The sequence below is a fragment of the Euleptes europaea genome, chromosome 18 (genome assembly GCF_029931775.1).
Source record: "Euleptes europaea isolate rEulEur1 chromosome 18, rEulEur1.hap1, whole genome shotgun sequence".
Taxonomy (NCBI): Eukaryota; Metazoa; Chordata; class Lepidosauria; order Squamata; family Sphaerodactylidae; genus Euleptes; species Euleptes europaea.
In genome coordinates, this window is record NC_079329.1 from 19,708,151 (window position 1) to 19,730,680 (window position 22,530).

The 22,530-nt window shown below is 44.0% G+C and overlaps 5 protein-coding genes across 5 annotated transcripts; all 5 read left to right on the forward strand.

Annotated features, from left to right (window-relative positions):
- The first annotated feature begins 1,220 nt into the window (after positions 1–1,220).
- Positions 1,221–4,359, forward strand: LOC130490777 (olfactory receptor 1020-like). The gene is made up of 2 exons (XM_056864584.1): positions 1,221–1,277; positions 3,400–4,359. The coding sequence occupies exons 1-2, from the start codon at positions 1,221–1,223 to the stop codon at positions 4,357–4,359; spliced, it is 1,017 nt and encodes a 338-aa protein (XP_056720562.1).
- A 1,373-nt stretch (positions 4,360–5,732) lies between these two features.
- LOC130490778 (olfactory receptor 1020-like) lies at positions 5,733–11,857 on the forward strand. Its single transcript, XM_056864585.1, has 2 exons — positions 5,733–5,789; positions 10,907–11,857. The coding sequence occupies exons 1-2, from the start codon at positions 5,733–5,735 to the stop codon at positions 11,855–11,857; spliced, it is 1,008 nt and encodes a 335-aa protein (XP_056720563.1).
- Positions 11,858–12,135: 278 nt separating this feature from the next.
- On the forward strand, positions 12,136–13,317 carry LOC130490779 (olfactory receptor 5B21-like). Its single transcript, XM_056864586.1, has one exon. The coding sequence runs from the start codon at positions 12,136–12,138 to the stop codon at positions 13,315–13,317; it is 1,182 nt and encodes a 393-aa protein (XP_056720564.1).
- Positions 13,318–14,036: 719 nt separating this feature from the next.
- On the forward strand, positions 14,037–17,151 carry LOC130490780 (olfactory receptor 1020-like). Its single transcript, XM_056864587.1, has 2 exons — positions 14,037–14,093; positions 16,189–17,151. Exons 1-2 carry the CDS (start codon positions 14,037–14,039, stop codon positions 17,149–17,151), a joined length of 1,020 nt encoding a protein of 339 aa, XP_056720565.1.
- Positions 17,152–17,232: 81 nt separating this feature from the next.
- On the forward strand, positions 17,233–22,505 carry LOC130490781 (olfactory receptor 1020-like). Its single transcript, XM_056864588.1, has 2 exons — positions 17,233–17,259; positions 21,543–22,505. Exons 1-2 carry the CDS (start codon positions 17,233–17,235, stop codon positions 22,503–22,505), a joined length of 990 nt encoding a protein of 329 aa, XP_056720566.1.
- Positions 22,506–22,530: the final 25 nt, after the last annotated feature.

Consider the following 22,530-nt stretch of genomic DNA (forward strand, 5'->3'; position numbering starts at 1 on the left):
CTAAACCATGAAAGAACAGTGTCTACATCATGGTGTGAAATGTCTCATATAAATATTGCATAATTATTATATACCACTTTGTTGTTGGGTAAGAGAAGAATATTTTTTAAAAAAATCATTAGTGGGCAACGGCATTAAAGGAGGATGGTGTTCTGTTTGGCTACCAAAAGGCTATGGTGGGAGTCATAGAATGTACATGAACAAAACCCTTTGATGTTTAATAAAGAGAGCAATTTGGCAAGCCTTAGGGGAGCGCCTAGCTGGATCCAACCCGTACTTTTAACAGCCATGAACTGCAATAGTTTTATCTATAGTAAAGAAATTGGCCAGCATCTTGCATCCAGTAGTTATGGTCAAGGAAACTTAATTGGCTGTTGGTACACTTCTCATCCTGTTCATGGGAACCAATCACTGGAGCCAAATGTTCAACAGACTGTTCATCTGCATGCAAAGAGCCTGAACATATGTGCAATTACATGTGCTGCTTTCTCACTGATATTTCCCCTCCCGTCCAGTGACCAAATCTGGTACCACTGCTGCATTCCCAATAATTTTCTCATGCAATGTAAGTATTTTCTCATGCAATGTATGATATTACAAGAAAACATTTTTACTCGCATTGGATTCAGCTACAATGGCATGGGTAGGGTTGTCAGCTCCGGGTTGGGGAATACCTGGAGATATGAGGGATGGACTCTCTAAGGAGGGTGGGGTTTGGAGAGGGACTTCAATGCCATAGAGTCCAATTCCCAAAGTGGCCATTTTCTGCAGGGGGACTGATTTATAACAGCTGGAGATCAGTTGTAATAGTGGGAGATCTCCAGCAACCATCTGGAGGTTGGCAACCCTAGCCGTGGGCCATCAATTACCCTCACGTGTCTACCCAATTTGCTGTCCAATTAAACTTTCATACCTGTAATGGAGGCAGCTTCCTTCTGAGGTACAAATCCTCTGAGTTCCTTCTTCCCTTGAGGATAGATGTTTATTCAACCTGTTTTGTCGGGAGAAGCATTGACTCCAGCAATGGAACACAACCAGCACAAATCCTTCCCTTTTCAAGTAACCAAAGGCACTGTTTATGTTTGAGTACAGGTGTAGAAGATAAAAGGAATTTCATTTAGCCTTCCCATAAACTCTAACTGAAAGTTGACAAATCAGCCGAAGTGCACACTGGACACAAAAGGGAAGAGGTGTGTGCACTGTGGTCCTCAAATCCAAAAATGGGGAGGAGAGAGACGATTTCTCATATTCATCCACCTACTGAAATTCACGTTGAGGTAAATCAACTCTATTTACAATCTCAGTTTTCTCCATCAGCCTGCAGTGAATCTTATTCCTACATATCTATTGTTCTGTATCATCACACAAAGTGGCTTCCACATGAGGTGATGGAAGGGTGCCTTTCACTTTTCATGCTGGCCGCCTGCTGACCATCAGTTACTGTCAGTCAAAGGAGCCACGACTGTCAGACAAAGGAGCCACTATTCCCCGAGGGTTCAGACCTCTGTGGGAGATTGGGGTGAAGTTATGTTGTCCCTGAGAGGGAGCTAGGAAGGGCCGGAGGAAAAGGCTTCTGAGGCGAAAGGATTTTTTTGTTGAGGAGAAAAGGGGAGGTGGAAGCCCTGTGCAGAGAACATTGAAGCATGAGAAGGCTCTTCGGAGCTGCAACCTTTGGAGATCTGCACTATCACCAGAGAGCCAGCCAAGCTACAGCAAAGACTGAGTGTGAGAGCCCGCAGATAGCCACAGAGAGACGGTAAAAGCCTCTTATCTTTTTTGGTCCCCACTTTTCAAATGTCATGTCTAAGATGGAGTTTTTAATATGTGTGTCCTGCTTTGATTTCCCATCCCTCTTTATTGAATTAAACCCTACATGTATTTAAGTTCTGCTCACGAATGGTTATGGGTTGTTGGGGTGGGTGGGTCTGGAAGTTACTGGCCACCCCTGCATCGTATTAGGAAATGGGAGACAGTGGGCACCACAGCTCTCCTTTTTTCCACCCCTCTCAAAACGTAACTCTAGTGTCTCCCACCAACCCTAGCTGAGAGAAGAAAGTATGGGACCTGCATTGTGTGTGTGTGTGTGTGTGTGTGTGTGTGTGTGTGTGTGTGTGTGTGTGTGAGAGAGAGAGAGAGAGAGAGAGAGAGAGAGAGAGAGAGAGAGAGAGAGAGAGAGAGAGAGAGAGAGAGAGAGAGAGAGAGAGAGAGAGAGAGAGAGAGAGAGATCCTTTCACCTCAGAAACCTTTTTTTCTCAGGCCCCTCATATGGCTCCCTCTCAAGGACAAAATAGCTTCTCACCAACTCCAACAAAGGGCCAAAGCCCTAGAGTTACGTACACAATACCTGTGTAGCACAGGAATGGCTTCTGGCACTCCATAAAGCAATCTTGTGCACATGATTGAAACCCTACCAAGACTAAAAAGGGCAGGAATTCCTTTTTGAATACTGTGAAAGAAAGGGGGAATTTCCACACTTTAATGCTGCCTCTCATTTGACCATCAAGTTATATTGCAGAACACATTTCAAATCCAAGATCTACTATCCAGAGAATAGAGTACCCTTCAGAGGGGCAGAAGCTCGCTCTGCATCTTCTATCCTTTTCACAGTCGATAAATGACAGATGAGATAGATGTTAGATAGATGATGGATAGATTTTAAAAACTGGTTAGATCCAACCCAGTGTGTAGTCAGATCTACATTAGCATGACATTGGGTTTGCACTCAGGCTTTCAGCTACTCTATGTATTCTCCCAATTGATGTACTGAGAATAAAAAGTCTGGGCCAATTACACCATAGTGAGGTAATGTGGATAAGGATATTTTAAATGAAAATGACAGATTGCATGAAAATGTAGCATCATATCCCCTTTGTCTAGCTCAATACAGACTTTCTGCGTAATTAGAATTCCGGTAGTGATCCAAATGGAAGGAAGTATCAGGTGTAAGGGTGGAAAACTCCTTTTGAGTCTGGGCATATCTGCTTGTCAGCTACCTGAGCTCCCAATCTGGTTGAATATTACTGGAAGAGTCCATGTAAACTGAAACGCTAGTTCACTTTTATCTTGCCCTTCCTCCAGTAAACTCGGGACAGCTTAAACAGCCTTCCTTACCTTTTATCTCTTGCTTTTATCCTCCTAATAAGCCTACAAAGTAAGTTAGAACAAGCAAGAGCAAGTGGACCATGATTACTCCTACAGCTTCACGACTTGGGAGGGATTTGATCCACTCAAACCATTATGCCTTCTTGGTCCTAAATGCAGGCTTCAAATATCGTGCAAAAATGTATTAAGTGACCATGTGTTATGTTTTCGTAAACCATGTATACCATGTACAAACATCATTCTATATAATATATACATACCCAAGCTTTGTCTCATAAAATTCTTTATTTCCAACAGGAAATAAATAACAGAACAAAACAGACGATCATCACAAATTTCATTCTCTTGGGATTCAGTGACAATTCAGACCTGCAGGTTCTTCTCTTCTTGTCTTTCCTCGCCATCTACTTACTGACTGTGGCTGGAAATATTATCATCATAGTGCTTGTTGTTACAGATCTACACCTCCACACCCCCATGTATTTATTCCTAGGGAATTTGTCCTGCTTGGAGATTTGCTACACATCAACCATCCTACCCAGATTGTTCTTCAGTCTGCTGACTGGGGATAGAACTATTTCTGTTCATGGTTGCATTCTCCAATATTTCTTCTTTGGTTCTTTAGCATCTACTGAATGTTACCTCCTGGCTGTGATGTCCTACGATCGATATTTAGCCATATGCAGACCACTGAGATACACATATCTTATGAATGGCAGGATTTGCTTCTGGCTTCTTGCCATCTCTTGGATAACTGGTCTGTTAAATGTCAGTGTAATGACACCACTTTTGTTCAAGCTATTATTTTGTGGCCCCATTGAAATTGAACATTTCTTTTGTGACATAGCCGCTTTGTTCAAACTTTCCTGCAGCAGCACACACTTAGTGGAACGTGTAAATTTTATTTTTGCCTCCATAGACATCTTACCCCCATTTCTGCTTACCCTGATCTCATACCTGTGTATCATCATCAACATCTTCCAGATGAAGACCAAGGTTTCCAGGCAGAAGGCCTTCTCCACTTGTTCCTCCCATCTCATCGTAGTGACACTTTTTTATGGGTCTCTGATTTGTGTCTATTTACTTCCGGAAACAAACACACGGAAGGAGCTTCATAAAACCTTCTCCCTTTTTTATACCGTCTTCACTCCCATGCTCAACCCTCTTATATACAGTCTGAGAAACAGAGAGATCAAGGGTGCCTTTGCTAGAACTGCCATTAAAATTGCCAATGTAACTCATTCCTTATCTTTATGAAGGTTTATCTTTAGTAGTAGTAGTAGTAGTAGTAGTAGTAGTAGTAGCTGTACAGATGCACAACAGTTCAATATTGTTTAAAATTACAGTGTACTTTGGAGTATCTTAATTTTGCCATGACTTGCATGATGCAATATATTTCTTACCACAGAGCCATGATTCGAGTGTTATACATGTCTAAATCATGCAAGAACAGTGTCTACTTAATGCTGTGAAATGTCTCATATAAATATTACATAATTATTATCTACCATTTTGTTGGTTGGCAAGAGGAGAATATTTTTTTTTAAAAAAAAAATCATCATTGGGCAACAGCATTAAAGGAGGACAGAGTTCTGTTTGGCTACCAAAAGGCTATAGTGGGAGTCATAGGACCTACATGAACAAAACCCTTTAGGGTTTAATAAAAAGAGCAATTTGGCAAGACTTAGGGGAGCGCCTAGCTGAATCCAACCCATACTTTTAACGGCTATGAACTGAAATAGTTTTATCTATAGTAAAGAAATTGGCCACCATCTTGGATCCAATAGTTATGTTCAAGGATACTTAGTTGGCTGGTAGTACAGTTCTTCTCCTGCTCATGGTCACCAATCACTGGAGCCAAATGTTCAACAGACTACTCATCTGCATGCAAAGAGCCTGAATATATTTGACTACAGTAAAGATATGTGCAATTACATGGGCTACTTTCTCACTGATACTTCCCCCCCCTTCCAGTGACCAAATCTGGTACCACAGCTGTATTCCCAATAATTTTCTCATGCAATGTAAGTGTATGATATTACAAGAAAACATTTTTACTTGCATTGGATTCAGCTACAATGGTATGGGTAGGGTTGCCAGCTCCGAGTTGGGGAATATCTGACTATTATGGGGGATGGACTCTAATGAGGGTGGGGTTTGGAGAGGGACTTCAATGCCATACAGTCCAATTCCCAAAGTGGCCATTTTCTGCAGGGGGACCAATTTCTATCAGCTGGAGATCAGTTGTAATAGTGGGAGATCTCCAGCAACCATCTGGAGGTTGGCAAACCTAGGCGAGGGCCATCAATTACCCTCATGTGTCTACACAATTTGCTGTCCAATTAAACTTTCATACCTGTAATGGAGGCAGCTTCCCTCTGGGGTACAAATCCTCTGAGTTCCTTCTTCCCTTGAGGATAGATGTTTATTCAACCTGTTTTGTTGGGAGAAGCATTTGCTCCAGCAATGCAACCAAAGGCACTACTTTGTGTTTGCTTACAGGTGTAGAAGATAAAAGGGGTTTAGCTTAGCCTTCCCATAAACTCCAAGTGAAAGTTGGCAAATCAGCTGAAGTGTACACTGGACACAAAAGAGAAGAGAAGGGTGCACTGTGATCCTCAGATCCAAAAATGGGAAGCAGAACGACTATTTCTCATATTCATCCACCTACTGAAATTCACTTTGAGGTAAATCAACTCTATTTACAATCTCAGTTTTCTCCATCAGCGTGCAGAGAATCTTATTTCTACATATCTATGGATCTGTATCATCACACAAAGTGGCTTGCACATGAGGTGATGGAACGGCTCCTTTCCCTTTTCAAGCTGGCCGCCTGCTGACCATCAGTCAAAGGAGCCACTATTCCCTGAGGGTTCAGACCTCTGTGGGAGATTGGGGTGAATGTATTTTGTCCATGAGAGGGAGCCTAGGAAGGGCCTGAAGGAAAGGCTTCTGAGGTGAAAGGATATTTTTGTCGTTGAGGAGAAAAGTGGAGATGGAAGTCTTCTGGGCCCTGTGCAGAGAACAATGAAGCACGAGAAGGCTCCTCAGAGCTGCAACCTTTGGAGATCTGGAGCACCAGAGAGCCAGCCAAGCTGCAGCAAAGGCTGAGTGTGAGACCCGCAGATAGCCTCAGAGAGACAGTAAAAGCCTCTTATCTTTTTGGTTCCCACTTTTCAGTTGTCATGTCTAAGTTGGAGGGTTTTTTTTTAATACGTGTGTCCTGCTTTGATTTCCCATCCCTCCTTATTGAATTAAACCCTACTTGTATTTAGGTTCTGCTCATGAATGGTTATAGGTTGTTGGGGAGGGGGTCTGGAAGTTATTTTGAAATTACATTTCTTTTGCATACTGGCCACCCCTGCCCCATATTAGGAAATGGGGGGAAGTGGGCACCACAGCTGTCCTTTTTTCCACCCCTCTCTAAACGTAACACTAGTTTCTCCCACCAACCCTATCTGAGAGAAGAAAGTATGGGACCTGCGTTTGTTAATGGTGTGTGTGTGTGTGTTTGTGTGCGTGTGTGTGTGTGTGAAAATCTCTTTCACCTCAGAAACCTTTTTTTCTCAGGTCCCTCATTTGGCTCCCTCTCAGGGACAAAATAGCTTCTCACCAATTCTAACAAAGGGCCAAAACCATAGGGTTACATACACAATATCTGCCTTCAAAAGCACAGGAATGGCTTCTGGTACTCCATAAAGCAATTTGCACACATGACTGCAGCCCTACCAAGGCTAAAAAGGGCAGCTATTCCTTTTTGAGTGCTGTAAAAGAGAGGGAGAATCTCCACATTTTAATGCTACCTGTCATTTGACCATCAAGTTATATTGCAGAACACACCTCAGATCTAAGATCTACTATCCAGAGAACAGAGTACCCTTCAGAGAGGCAGAAGCTGGCTCTGCATCTTCTTCACTGTAGAGGAGTGTTTCCTGGCTAACCTTTCTGGCAAGTATGTTGACAATGCTGGGTCAATGATATGAAGCAGAAAAGACAATTGCCAGCCATCCTTGGAAGTATAACAGCCTTTCTCCACTCAGGTCTGTCATCCATCTTCCCATAGGGGATATTCCTCGCACCTTCTGCCTCGGGAAGTTTCAACAGACAATATGATGGGAGCGGGTAGTTAAAAGCTGTAGAACCATAAGAGCCAGCATGGTGTAGTGGTTAAGAGAGGTGGACTCTAATCTGCTGAGCCAGTTTTGTTTCCCATCTCCTCTACATGCAGCCTGTTGGGTGACCTTAGGCCAGTCACATTTCTCTCTGAACTTTCTCAGCCCCACCTACCTCACAAGGTGTCTGTTGTAGAGGGAGGAAGGGAAGGGAAGCCAGTCTGAGACTCCTTAAAAGGTAGAGAAAATCGGGGTATAAAAACCAACTCTTCTTCTTCTTCTATTTCTTTGGCTGGTTTCCAGTAGCGGCCAGCCAGAAACTTGGGGGTTTCAAGCAAGTCTTCATAATGATGACCTTCCCCAGTTAATGGTCTGCTATTCTGTTGTCGCAGTTGATCAGAGATTGCCTGAAAAGATGTAAAATAATGGCTTAATCATGAGTTCAGAAAGCCCAAATTCGAAGATCAAACGAACTTGCATTTAAATTGCATGCTTCTTTTGCATCAGTTGCTGTTGACAATGCAGTTTGGAATGATTTGCAAGAGATGGCAGGAGGAGAGAGCCACAATAGGACTTTTAGCAAGTGCAGTGAAATGACTACCAGGAGTGGGAGCTGAAGAAATCACTGTGTACTCATGAGTGACTGTCTTGCAGCTCCGATGAGGGTTCCCTAAGCACCCTTTCGGAAGGGCCCCAAGAGCCAAACAGTGATGCGACCCTTCCTGCCCTCCCTCTCATGATCTGTCTAAGGTCACAGAATCAGAATTGCTGACATATGGACATCTAGCCTCTGCTTAAAAACCTCCAGTGAAGAAGATCCCACCACCTCTTGGGGAAGCCTGTTCCACTGAGGAACTGCTCTAACTGTAAGAAAGTTCTTCCTAATGTTTAGCCAGAACCTCTTTTGGTTTAATTTCAACCCGTTGGTTTTGGTCCAACCTTCTGGGGCAACACAAAACAACTCAGACAGCAACCGTATGATCAAAGTGCCAAACTACATCAAAATTCAGAGCAAGAGTCCAATATAAGAAAACCCATTTGTGTAACTGAAAAGGAACAATATAATATTATTGATCATTGGCATGGTCATTCATAATCCATAAAGGTTTGGCAGTCCAAAGCACAGGTTTTTGCTAGTCCTTTGTTAGGTAGTGGCAAACATGATGTCTCACCATAACTAATGAATAGACTAAAGAGCCCCCTGCACAGTTTTTTTAGGCCAGTGGCGTAAATCTGCATGTGGTTTGCGATTCGATCCCCACCTGCTGTTCAGAGCTATCATTTCCATCAGGAAAGCATTTCAAGAAGGAATTTAGACCCATCAACACCTTTCCCTGCCATTCCTTTTGCACAATGATTATTGTAGCACGTCACCTACTCATCCCATATACCTTCAATGTGACAATGTAATTTTCTTTTTGGTTCCAGAGTCCTAGTTCATGAAATACGTATCTCGTGTTTATTCCATTGGAATTCAGGGTGGCTTGTATACTTCTCATATACTCCCTTTTTATTGTTGCAATAGTCCTGTGGGGTAAATAAATCTGAAGAGAATGCCTGTCTCAAGGTCATCCAGTGAACACTTCAAGTTGGGATTTGAACCTGGGTCCAGGCTTGCTACATCTAACCAAAATCTTTGTATTCCCTGCACAAATTTATCCAGTTGCCAGGTGTTTCATCCCATATAACTTTAATGGAACAATTTTATTTTATTTTTAGTGCCAGAATCCTAGTTCAAATGCATCCTGCACAAATGCATCCAGTTACAGGAGTCTTTCTTACCTGGTGTGTGTACAAATTCCATTCCTTGCACTATTGTTTTTAATCCAAGCTTTATTTTATAAAATCCTGTATTTCCTACTAGGGCTGTTGAATTTTAAAAAATTTGGTATAGTTCGGATTCGGCTGAATTCGGCCCATTTAGATTCGGGATATGCCGAAGTCCGAACTCCCCCGCTTCGGGTCCATGCAATTCAGCGGGAATTCAAAGTTCAGGAAAAAAAATTCGGCCGAATAAAGCCATTAAAAACACAACCGTGCCTTTCTGCGGCTCTGGGGGGGCATTTTTGGGGGTAGAGGTCCCAAACTTTCAGCGGAGCTTCAAAGGACGTTTCTTGAAAGACCCCCCAAGTTTTGTAAAGATTGGGTCAGGGGGGGCTGAGATATGGGCCCCGAAAGGGGTCCCCCCACCCTTAATGTGCATCTCTGAGCAGAGCTTGCCGCCCACGCACAAAGCTCCCAGCCCCGACAAACAGCTGAGAAGTTTGCAAAGCAAACAACTGCAAAGCAACACGACTGCAAACCAACACAGCCTTGTAAAGCAAAACCTTTACAACTGTGCAAAGCAACCTGACACCTGGGATTTTGCAAACCATGGAAAGGGACAGAGGCAGCTAGCTATGCATAATGAGCAGGAGGGGTGGAATTTCCCCTTTTGCACGGGACTCCAAATGCATTCTTTAAGTCACCATTTGAAAACCAGTTTTGAGCAAGCATCCAAATAGACCTAACCGCTCTTATGAATGAGGGAAAACCTGAAGACACACAACTGAAACGCCCCCTCAAACCAGGGAGAGAGAGACTCGAGGGGGAACACACCCCCAGGCAGAACCGGCAAAAGCCCCCTTTGGCTTCCCCCCCCCCACCCACAGAAACTGCTCCCTCCCCACACACACACAGACTCTGCTTCCCCCCCACACACACACACACAAAGGAGAAAAATTATTGATTAAAGCCCCCAAAGGGGTATTACTGTGGCTGTCTTCTGTTCCATCTGGAGGGGCTGGGGAGGACTTGTAATCCAAGATGATTCCAATTCGGCAGGGGACATTTTGCTCTGGAGATGCATACAGGATCAGCTGATCCATTCATCCCAATAGGGAAAAGGGGAAAGGGGAAAGCCCATATCTCGGGACCCCCTGACCCATTGTTTACAAAACTTGGGTGGTCTCTTAAGGCTTGTCTGAAGCTCCGCTCAAAGTTTGGAATCTGCACCCCAAAAAATGCGCCCCCTGCAGCCACGGAAAGAGAAAAGGGGGGAGCCAATATTTCTGCCCCCACTGAACCCATCTTTACAAAACTTGGGTGGTATCTTAAGAAGGATTGTCTGAAGCTATGCTGAAAGTTTGGGGGCTGTATCCCCAAAAAAGCGCCCCCTGCAGCCACGGAAATGGAAAAGGGGGGAGGGAAAAGGGGTGGAGCCCATATCTCGAGACCCCCTGACCCAATGTTTACAAAACTTAAGGGGTATCTTACAAAGGCTCATCTGAAGCTCCACTGAAAGTTTGGGGTCTGTACCCCCAAAAATACACCCCCTGCAGCCACAGAAAGGAGTGAATGTGCACAAGCACCCCCCCACACACGAGGATTTCCCTCTCTCTCTCTTCCCGGCTGGGCCGCACATCAGCTGATTCCTCCAGTACTCAATCCTGACTGATTGGCCAGAAGAAGACCCAGCTTGGACACCGATTGGCCGGGGAAGGAGAATGCTGCTTACTGACGGTTATGCTGCTTACTGCAGCCCCGAATTGGCCGGATTTATTCGTGAACTCCCGAACTCGCTGAATTCAGCTCCCCCGGTTGCCCTCCATTTTTGAGTTCGGTTCGTCCCGAACTAAAAACCACTGAATCAGGGGAAATTCGGCTGTTTTTCAGTTCGGGCCGAACCGAATCAACAGCCCTATTTCCTACAGCTAATACAGAACAGAACAAATCTCACTGCCAACACAATCTTCATTCTCCTGGGATTCAGCTATCACCCAGAGCTTCAGACTCTTCTCTTCCTGGCTTTCCTCACAATCTTCATGCTTACTGTGGTTGGCAATCTCGTCATCGTTGTGCTTGTTGTCAGCGATGGGCATCTCCACACCCTCATGTATTTCTTCCTAGGGAATTTGTCCTGCTTGGAGATTTGCTACACATCAACCATCATACCCAGATTGGTCTTCTGTCTGCTGACTGGGGATAGAACTATTTCTGTTCATGGTTGCATTCTACAATATTTCTTCTTTGGTTCTTTAGCATCTACGGAATGTTACCTTCTGGCCGTGATGTCCTACGATCGATATTTACCCATATGCAGACCATTGCGAAACACATATCTTATGAATGGCAGGATTTGTTTTGGGCTTCTTGCCATCTCTTGGATGACCGGTGTGGTAAATGTCAGTGTAATAACACCACTTTTGTTATTTTGTGTCCCCAATGAAATTGAACATTTCTTTTGTGACTTAGCCCCTCTGTTCAAACTTTCCTGCAACAGCACCCACTTAGTGGAACTTGTAACTTTCATTTTTGCCTCCATACACACCTTGCCTCCATTTCTACTTACCCTCATCTCATATCTGTGTATCATCATCAATATTCTCCAAATGAGGTCCAAGGCTTCCAGACAGAAGGCCTTCTCCACTTGTTCCTCCCATTTCATTGTAGTGACACTTTTTTATGGGTCTCTGATTTGTGTCTGTTTACTTCCGGAAACAAACACATGGAAGGAGCTTCATAAAACCTTCTCCCTTTTTTATACCAGCTTCACTCCAATGTTCAACCCTCTTATATACAGTCTGAGAAACAGAGAGATCAAGGCTGCCCTTGTTAGAACTGCCACTAAAATTGTCAATGTAACTCATACCTTATCTTTATGAAGGTTTATTTTAAGTTGTATTGGTAGTTTTAGTAGTAGTAGTAGTAGGCTGTACAGATGTATAGTAGTAGTAGTAGGCTGTACAGATGTCCTGCAGCTCTGAAATGTAATTTTCATTTTGGCACCAGAGGCCTAGTTCATAAAATATGTATCTCACTTTTATCCCATTAGACTTCAGGGTGGCTTGTGTGGTTCTCATATACTCCCTTTTTATTGTTGCAATAGTCCTGTGGGAATAGTCCTGAAGGGAATAGTGCTGTGGGAATAGTCCTGAAGAGAATGCCTGGCTCAAGGTCATCCAGTGATCAACTCAAGTTGGAATTTGAATCTGGGTCCAGGTTCAACTACTACCCCTTGCTGGATCTAACCAAAGTCTTTATATTCCCTGCACAAATTTATCCAGTTGCCAGGTGTCTTTATTGTCTATTGTGTGTACAAATTCCATTCTGTGCACTATTGTTTTTAATTGAAGCTTTATTTTATAAAATCCTTTATTTCCTACAGCTAATACAGAACAGAACAAACCTCACTGCCAACACAATCTTCATTCTCCTGGGATTCAGCGATCACCCAGAGCTTCAGATGCTTCTCTTCCTGGCTTTCCTCACAATCTACATGCTTACTGTAGCTGGCAATCTCATCATTGTTGTGCTTGTTGTCAGTGATGAGCATCTCCACACCCCCATGTATTTCTTCCTAGGGAACCTGTCATGCTTGGAGATCTGCTACACATCCACCATCCTACCCAGATTGCTCTTCAGTCTGCTGACAGGAGATAGAATCATTTCGGTTCATGGTTGCATGGGACAATACCTCTTCTTTGTTGTCTTAGCAGTTGCAGAGTGTTATCTCTTGGCCGTGATGTCATATGACCGATACTTAGCCATCTGTAAACCTCTGAGGTACACATCTCTCATGAATAGCCGAGTCTGCATTTGGCTTATTGCCATCTCTTGGATGAGTGGGCTGCTAAATGTTAGCATAGTCACTTCACTCTTGTGGCAGTTAATGTTTTGCGGTCCCAACAAAATTGAGCATTTCTTTTGTGACCTAGCCCCCATGTTAAAGCTCTCCTGCAGCAACACTGACTTAGCAGAACTGGTCATTTTCATTTTTTCCTCCATAAACACTGTACTCCCCTTCTTACTTACCCTGATCTCATACATTAATATTATCATCACCATCCTCCAAATGAAGACCAAGGCTTCGAGGCAGAAGGCCTTCTCCACTTGTTCGTCCCACCTCGCTGTAGTGATTCTTTTCTATGGGTCTCTGATTTGTGTCTATGTACTTCCAGAAACTACCATGCTGAAGGGGCTTCATCGAATCTTCTCCCTGTTTTACACGGTCTACACTCCCATGCTTAACCCTTTTATATACAGTCTGAGAAACAGAGAGGTCAAGGCTGCTTTTTTTAGAACTGCAACTAAAATTGTCAATATAGCTCTTACCTTCCCTTAATGGTGGCTGTTTTTGTTTTATTGTTAACGAGAGGAAGAAGGAGCTACAGCCTAATCCTTGTCCCACATTTTAGCATTGCTATTAGCATGACATTCTACATGAAGTAATAGATTTCCCACTTTAAGCTCATTTATTTTACATACTGCTGATGAGTAAAGAATCTAAAGGGGTACGATTTGAAATGCATACATTCTGACATTAAACAGGAATTTCAATATGGGGGATGGACTCTAAGGAGGGTGGGGTTTGGAGAGGGACTTCAATGCCATAGAGTCCAATTCCCAAAGTGGCCATTTTCTGCAGGGGGACTGAATTCTATCAGCTGGAGATCAGTTGTAATAGTGGGAAATCTCCAGCAACCATCTGGAGGTTGGCAACCCTAGGCGAGGGCCATCAATTACCCTTATGTGTCTACACAATTTGCTGTCCAATTAAACTTTCATACCTGTAATGGAGGCAGCTTCCCTCTGAGGTACAAATCCTCTGAGTTCCTTCTTCCCTTGAGGATAGATGTTTATTCAACCCATTTTGTTGGGAGAAGCATTTGCTCCAGCAATGCAACCAAAGGCTCTACTTTGTGTTTGCTTACAGGTGTAGAAGATAAAAGGGGTTTAGCTTAGCCTTTCCATAAACTCCAAGTGAAAGTTGGCAAATCAGCTGAAGTGTACACTGGACACAAAAGAGAAGAGGAGTGTGCACTGTGATCCTCAGATCCAAAAATGGGAAGCAGAACGACTATTTCTCATATTCATCCACCTACTGAAATTCACTTTGAGGTAAATCAACTCTATTTACAATCTCAGTTTTCTCCATCAGCCTGCAGAGAATCTTATTTCTACATATCTATGGATCTGTATCATCACACAAAGTGGCTTGCACATGAGGTGATGGAACGGCTCCTTTCACTTTTCAAGCTGGCCGCCTGCTGGCCATCAGTTACTGTCAGTCAAAGGAGCCACTATTCCCTGAGGGTTCAGACCTCTGTGGGAGATTGGGGTGAAGGTATTTTGTCCATGAGAGGGAGCCTAGGAAGGGCCTGAAGGAAAGGCTTCTGAGGTGAAAGGATATTTTTGTTGTTGAGGAGAAAAGTGGAGATGGAAGTCTTCTGGGCCCTGTGCAGAGAACAATGAAGCACGAGAAGGCTCCTCAGAGCTGCAACCTTTGGAGATCTGGAGCACCAGAGAGCCAGCCAAGCTGCAGCAAAGGCTGAGTGTGAGACCCGCAGATAGCCTCAGAGAGACAGTAAAAGCCTCTTATCTTTTTGGTTCCCACTTTTCAGTTGTCATGTCTAAGTTGGAGTTTTTTTTAATACATGTGTCCTGCTTTGATTTCCCATCCCTCCTTATTGAATTAAACCCTACTTGTATTTAGGTTCTGCTCATGAATGGTTATAGGTTGTTGGGGAGGGGTCTGGAAGTTATTTTGAAATTACATTTCTTTTGCATACTGGCCACCCCTGCCCCATATTAGGAAATGGGGGGAAGTGGGCACCACAGCTGTCCTTTTTTCCACCCCTCTCAAAACGTAGCCCTAGTTTCTCCCACCAACCCTATCTGAGAGAAGAAAGTATGGGACCTGCGTTTGTTAATGGTGTGTGTGTGTGTGTGTGTGTGTGTGTGTGTGTGTGTGAAAATTCCTTTCACCTCAGAAACCCTTTTTCTCAGGTCCCTCATTTGGCTCCCTCTCAGGGACAAAATAGCTTCTCACCAATTCTAACAAAGGGCCAAAACCATAGGGTAACATACACAATATCTGCAGCTCCAATGAGGGTTCCCTAAGCACCCTTTTGGAAGGGCCCCGAGAGCCAAACACTGATGCAACCCTTCCTGCCCTCCCTCTCATGATCTGTCTAAGGTCATAGAATCAGAATTGCTGACATATGGACATCTAGCCTCTCTTTAAAAACCTCCAGTGAAGAAGATCCCACCACCTCCTGGGGAAGCCTGTTCCACTGAGGAACTGCTCTAACTGTAAGAAAGTTCTTCCTAATGTTTAGCCAGAACCTCTTTTGGTTTAATTTCAACCCGTTGGTTTTGGTCCAACCTTCAGGGGCAACACAAAACAACTCAGACAGCAACTGTATGATCAAAGTGCCAAACTACATCAAAATTCAGAGCAAGAGACCAATATAAGAAAACCCATTTGTGTAACTGAAAAGGTACAAAATAATATTATTGATCATTGGCATGGTCATTCATAATCCAAAAAGGTGTGGCAGTCCAAAGCACAGGTTTTTGCTAGTCCTTTTATTAGGTAGTGGCAAACATGATGTCTCACCATAACTAATGAATAGACTGAGGAGCTCCCTGCACTGTTTTTTTAGGCCAGTGGCATAAATCTGCATGTGGTTTGCGATTCGATCCCCACCTGCTGTTCAGGGCTATCATTTCCATCAGGAAAGCATTTCAAGAAGGAATTTAGACCCATCAACACCTTTGCCTGCCATTCCTTTTGCACAATGGTTACTCTAGCAGGTCACCTGTTCATCCCATATACCTTTCATGTGACAATGTAATTTTCTTTTTGGCGCCAGAGTCCTAGTTCATGAAATCCGTATCTCACATTTATTCCATGGGAATTCAGGGTAGCTTGTATACTTCGCATATACTCCCTTTTTATTGTTGCAATAGTCCTGTGGGATAAATTAATCTGAAGAGAATGCCTGGCTCAAGGTCATCCAGTGACCAACTCAAGTTGGAATTTGAACCTGGGTCCAGGTTCAACTACTACCTCTTGCTGGATCTAACCAAAATCTTTATATTCCCTGCACAAATGCATCCAGTTACAAGAGTCTTTCTTACCTGGTGTGTGTACAAATTCTATTCCTTGCACTATTGTTTTTAAATCAAGCAAATCCTTTATTTCCTACAGCTAATACAGAACAGAACAAATCTCACTGCCAACGCAATCTTCATTCTCATGGGATTCAGCGATCACCCAGAGCTTCAGACTCTTCTCTTCCTGGCTTTCCTCACAATCTTCATGCTTACTGTGGCTGGCAATCTCGTCATCGTTGTGCTTGTTGCCAGCGATGGGCATCTCCACACCCCCATGTATTTCTTCCTAGGGAATTTGTCCTGCTTGGAGATTTGCTACACATCAACCATCCTACCCAGATTGTTCTTCAGTCTGCTGACTGGGGATAGAACTATTTCTCTTCATGGTTGCATTCTACAATATTTCTTCTTTGGTTCTTTAGCATCTACGGAATGTTACCTTCTGGCCGTGATGTCCTACGATCGATATTTAGCTATATGCAGACCATTGCGATACACATATCTTATGAATGGCAGGATTTGTTTCGGGCTTCTTGCCATCTCTTGGATGACCGGTGTGTTAAACGTCGGTGTAATAACATCACTTTTGTTCAAGCTATTATTTTGTGGCCCCAATGAAATTGAACATTTCTTTTGTGACTCAGCCCCTCTGTTCAAACTTTCCTGCAGCAGCACCCACTTAGTGGAACTTGTAACTTTCATTTTTGCCTCCATAAACACCTTGCCTCCATTTCTACTTACCCTGATCTCATACCTGTGTATCATCATCAACATTCTCCAAATGAAGACCAAGGCTTCCAGGCAGAAGGCCTTCTCCACTTGTTCCTCCCATCTCATCGTAGTGACACTTTTTTATGGGTCTCTGATTTGTGTCTATTTACTTCCGGAAACTAAAACTCTGAAGGAGCTTCATAAAACCTTCTCCCTTTTTTATACCGTCTTCACTCCCATGCTCAACCCTCTTATATACAGTCTGAGAAACAGAGAGATCAAGGCTGCCCTTGCTAGAACTGCCACTAAAATTGTCAATGTAGCTCATTGTCAATGTAACTCATAACTACAACTTCCACTAAAATTGTCAGTGTAACTCGTTCCTTATCTTTATGAAGGGTTATCTTTAGTAGTATTGGTAGTTGCAATGGTAGTAGTAGTAGTAGTAGTAGTAGTAGGCTGTACAGATGCACAACAGTTCAATATTACTTAATGTTACAGTGTGCTTTAGAGTATCCTAATTCTGCCATGTATTGCATGATGTGATATATTTCTTACCATAGAGCCATGATTCAAGTGTTATCCATGTCTAAACCATGCAAGAACAGTGTCTACTTAATGCTGTTAAATGTCTCATATAAATATTGCATAATTATTATATACTATTTTGTTGGTGGGCAAGAGATGAATAATTATAAAAAATAATATTAATTAGGCAACAGCATTAAAGGAGAATAGAGTCCTGTTTCACTACCCAAAATGTTATGGTGGGAGTCAAGTGACCTACATGAACAAAATAAAGAGATCAATTTGGCGGGCTTTAGAGGAGTACCTGGCTGGATCCCACCCATACCTTAAACAGCCATGAACTGAAATGGTTTATCTATAGTAAAGAAATTGGCCACCATCTTGGATCCAATAGTTATGGTCAAAGATACTTAGTTGGCTAGTGGTATAGTTCTTCTCCTGCTCATGGGCACCAATCACTGGAACTAAATGTTCAACAGACTGCTCATCTGCATGCAAAGAGCCTGAACATGTGTGACTACAGTAAATATATGTGCAACTGCATGTGCTGCTTTCTCACTGATGCTTTCCCCCTTCCAGTGACCAATTCTGGTGCCATTGCTGCATACCCAATAATTTTCTCATGCAATAAAATGTATTATATTAGAAGAAAACATTTTTACTCACATTGGATTAGTCTAAAATGGCTGGAATGGGTAGGGTTGCCAGTAGGGCTGTCAAAAAAAAAAATTCGGTACAGTTCGGATTCGGCTGAATTTGACCCTTGTGGGTTCGGTACGTGCCGAAGTCCGAACTCCCCCGCTTCGGATCCCCGGTAATTCGGGGGGATCCGGAGTTCGGGGGGAAATTCGGCCCCAGCGCGCCTTCAGAGGGATTCCCTGAAGGCGCGCGGGGGCCCTTTAAACTGATCTGAGCCTCCCAGCTGGGAGGCGCAGATCAGTTTAAAGGGCAGCCCGCCCCCCTTCAGCGGGCTCCGCTGGAGAGGCTCGGGCTGCCCTTTAAACTGATCTGAGCCTCCCAGCTGGGAGGCGCAGGTCAGTTTAAAGGGCAGCCAGCGCCTCTCCAGCGGAGCCCGCTGAAGGGGGGCGGGCTGCCCTTTAAACTCATCTGCGCCTTCCGGCCGGGAGGCACAGATGAGTTTAAATGACAGCCCGCGCCTCTCCAGCGGAGCCCGCTGAAGGGGGGCGGGCTGTCATTTAAAATCATCTGCGCCTCCTGGCCGGGAGGCGCAGATGAGTTTAAATGACAGCCCGCGCCTCTCCAGCGGAGCCCGCTGAAGGGGGGCGGGCTGTCATTTAAACTCATCTGCGCCTCCCGGCCAGGAGGCACAGATGAGTTTAAAGGGCAGCCCGCCCTCCTTCAGCGGAGCCCGCTGAAGGGGGGCGGGCTGCCCTTTAAACTCATCTGAGCCTCCCAGCTGGGAGGCGCAGATGAGTTTAAATGACAGCCTGCGCCTCTCCAGCGGAGCCCGCTGAAGGGGGGCGGGCTGTCATTTAAACTCATCTGCGCCTCCCGGCCGGGAGGTGCAAATGAGTTTAAACGACAGCCCGCGCATCTCCAGCGGAGCCCGCTGAAGGGGCGCGGGCTGTCATTTAAACTCATCTGCACCTCCCGGCCGGGAGGTGCAGATGAGTTTAAATGACAGCCCGCGCCTCTCCAGCGGAGCCCGCTGAAGGGGGGCGGGCTGCCCTTTAAACTGACCTGCGCCTCCCAGCTGGGAGGCTCAGATCAGTTTAAAGGGCAGCCCGCGCCTTTCAGCGGGCTCCCCTGAAGGGGGGCCGAATTGGCCGAATTTATTCGCGAACTCCCGAACTCGCTGAATTCGGCCCCCCCGGTTGCCCGCCAGTTTTGAGTTCGGATCCGTCCGAACAGAAAATCACTGAATCAGGGGAAATTCGGTTGATTTTCAGTTCGGACCGAACCGAATTGACAGCCCTAGTTGCCAGCTCTGGGTTGGGAAATACCCGGAGATTTTGGGGGTGGAGTCTGAGGAAGGCAGGGTTTGGAGAGGGACCAGTGCCATAGAGTCCAATTGCCAAGTAGCCATTTTTTCCAGGGGAACTGGTTTCTATCACCTGGAGATCAGTTGTAATAGCAGGAGATCTCCAGCCACCACCTGGAGGTTAAGAGAAAGAAACCAGCACAACTCAATATATTCAACAATTCATTGACAACATATTAACAGTGAAAAAACAACCACAAGGTGTGCAAATATATACAATTATTTACAATAAGTTATCAAAAGCCTAATAGCAAGTCCAAAAGTCTATCAGAGGCAACTTTTCTTCAAATCCAAATGTGGTCGACACTGTCAAAGATTAGTTGGGACAAGGTCCAATCCAAAGAAGGAGGAAACGCTATTCCGGATACTCTTGTAGCACTTTCACCAAAGCATAGCTTCCTCAGCCTCATGTGTTAGAAGCATACAATTAGGGAGGTTTACAATCTTTTTAGGATAAATTTTAAGCAGTAATTGCTTCAATAGTATTTAAACTTTTGCAATTTTTTTAGTATTGTTAAGTATTTTTAACTTTAAATGATTTTTATAGCTCCCAAAAAAAGGGCTGCTGATCCTTCTAAATCAAGGTTAAGCTTTCTCAGCCCCACCTACCTCACAAGGTGTCTGTTGTAGGGGGAGGAAGGGAAGGGAAGCCAGTCTGAGACTCCTTAAAAGGTAGAGAAAATCGGGCTATAAAAACCAATTCTTCTTCTTCTTCTATTTCTTTGGCTGGTTTCCAGTAATGACCAGCCAGACACTTGGGGGTTTCAAGCAGGTCTTCATAACGATGACCTTCCCCAGTTAATGGTCTGCTATTCTGTTGCCACAGTTGAGCAGGGATTGCATGAAAGGATGTTAAATAATGTCTTAATGATAAGTTCAGAAGGCCCAAATTCGAAGATCACATGAACTTGCATTTAAATGGCATGCTTCTTTTGCATCAGTTGCTGATGACATTTGACAATGCAGTTTGGAATGATTTGCAAGGGACAGCGGGAGGATAGATTCATAGCAGGACTTTTAGCAAGTACAGTGAAATGACTACCAGGAGTGGGAGCTGAAGAAATCACTGTGTACTCATGAGTGACTGTCCTGCAGCTCCAATGAGGGTTCCCGAAGCACCCTTTCGGAAGGGCCCCGAGAGCCAAACACTGATGCGACCCTTCCTGCCCTCCCTCTCATGATCTGTCTAAGGTCATAGAATCAGAATGGCTGACATATGGACATCTAGCCTCTATTTAAAAACCTCCAGTGAAGAAGATCTCACCAACTCTTGGGGAAGCCTGTTCCACTGAGGAACTGCCCTAACTGTAAAAAAGTTCTTCCTAATGTTTAGCCAGAACCTCTTTTGGTTTAATTTCAACCCGTTGGTTTTGGTCCAGCCTTCTGGGGCAACACAAAACAACTCAGCAACCGTATGATCAAAGTGCCAAACTACATCAAAATTCAGAGCAAGAGACCAATATAAAAAAACCCATTTGTGTAACTGAAAAGGTACAAAATAATATTATTGATCATTGGCATGGTCATTCATAATCCATAAAGGTTTGGCAGTCCAAAGCACAGGTTTTTGCTAGTCCTTTGTTAGGTAGTGGCTATGTCTCACCATAACTAATGAATAGACTAAGGAGCCCCCTGCACAATTTTTTAGGCCGGTGGAGTAAATTTGCATGTGGTTTGCGATTCGATCCCCACCTGCTGTTCAGAGCTATCATTTCCATCAGGAAAGCATTTCAAGAAGGAATTTAGACCCATCAACACCTTTGCCTGCCATTCCTTTTGCACAATGGTTACTCTAGCAGGTCACCTGTTCATCCCATATACCTTTAATATGACAATGTAATTTTCTTTTTGGCGCTAGAGTCCCAGTTCATAAAATACGTATCTCACTTTTATCCCATTGGAATTCAGGGTGGCTTGTATAGTTCTCATATACTCCCGTTTTATTGTTGCAATAGTCCTGTAGGGTAAATTAATCTGAAGAGAATGCCTGGCTCAAGGTCATCCAGTGACCAACTCAAGTTGGAATTTGAACCTGGGTCCAGGTTCAACTACTACCTCTTGCTGGATCTAACCAAAGTCTTTTTATTCCCTGCACAAATGCATCCAGTTACAGGAGTCTTTCTTACCTGGTGTGTGTACAAATTCCATTCCTTGCACTATTGTTTTTAATCCAAGCTTTATTTTATAAAATCCTTTATTTCCTACAGCTAATACAGAACAGAACAAATCTCACCGCCAACACAATCTTCATTCTCCTGGGATTCAGCGATCACCCGGAGCTTCAAACTCTTCTTTTCCTGGCTTTCCTCACAATCTTCATGCTTACTGTGGCTGGCAATCTCGTCATCGTTGTGCTTGTTGTCAGCGATGGGCATCTCCACACCCCCATGTATTTCTTCCTAGGGAATTTGTCCTGTTTGGAGATTTGCTACACATCAACCATCCTACCCAGACTGTTCTTCAGTCTGCTGACTGGGGATAGAACTATTTCTGTTCATGGTTGCATTCTACAATATTTCTTCTTTGGTTCTTTAGCATCTACGGAATGTTACGTTCTGGCCGTGATGTCCTATGATCGATATTTAGCCATATGCAGACCATTGCGATACACATATCTTATGAATGGCAGGATTTGTTTCGGGCTTCTTGCCATCTCTTGGATGACCGGTGTGTTAAACGTCGGTGTAATAACATCACTTTTGTTCAAGCTATTATTTTGTGGCCCCAATGAAATTGAACATTTCTTTTGTGACTTAGCCCCTCTGTTCAAACTTTCCTGCAGCAACACCCACTTAGTGGAACTTGTAACTTTCATTTTTGCCTCCATAAACACCTTGCCTCCATTTCTACTTACCCTGATCTCATACCTGTGTATCATCATTAACATTCTCCAAATGAAGACCAAGGCTTCCAGGCAGAAGGCCTTCTCCACTTGTTCCTCCCATCTCATCGTAGTGACACTTTTTTATGGGTCTCTGATTTGTGTCTATTTACTTCCAGAAACAAACACACGGAAGGAGCTTCATAAAACCTTCTCCCTTTTTTATACCGTCTTCACTCCCATGCTCAACCCGCTTATATACAGTCTGAGAAACAGAGAGATCAAGGCTGCCCTTGCTAGAACTGCCACTAAAATTGTCAATGTAGCTCATTGTCAATGTAACTCATAACTACAACTTCCACTAAAATTGTCAA

Coding starts and splice junctions, on each gene's coding strand:
- LOC130490777 (XM_056864584.1), top strand. CDS start 1,221: ATGGGGAGGAGAGAGACGATTTCTCATATTCATCCACCTACTGAAATT. Junction 1,278..3,399: donor CTACTGAAATTCACGTTGAG/GTAAATCAACTC, acceptor TATTTCCAACAG/GAAATAAATAACAGAACAAA.
- LOC130490778 (XM_056864585.1), top strand. CDS start 5,733: ATGGGAAGCAGAACGACTATTTCTCATATTCATCCACCTACTGAAATT. Junction 5,790..10,906: donor CTACTGAAATTCACTTTGAG/GTAAATCAACTC, acceptor TATTTCCTACAG/CTAATACAGAACAGAACAAA.
- LOC130490779 (XM_056864586.1), top strand. CDS start 12,136: ATGCCTGGCTCAAGGTCATCCAGTGATCAACTCAAGTTGGAATTTGAA.
- LOC130490780 (XM_056864587.1), top strand. CDS start 14,037: ATGGGAAGCAGAACGACTATTTCTCATATTCATCCACCTACTGAAATT. Junction 14,094..16,188: donor CTACTGAAATTCACTTTGAG/GTAAATCAACTC, acceptor TATTTCCTACAG/CTAATACAGAACAGAACAAA.
- LOC130490781 (XM_056864588.1), top strand. CDS start 17,233: ATGGTAGTAGTAGTAGTAGTAGTAGTA. Junction 17,260..21,542: donor TAGTAGTAGTAGTAGTAGTA/GTAGGCTGTACA, acceptor TATTTCCTACAG/CTAATACAGAACAGAACAAA.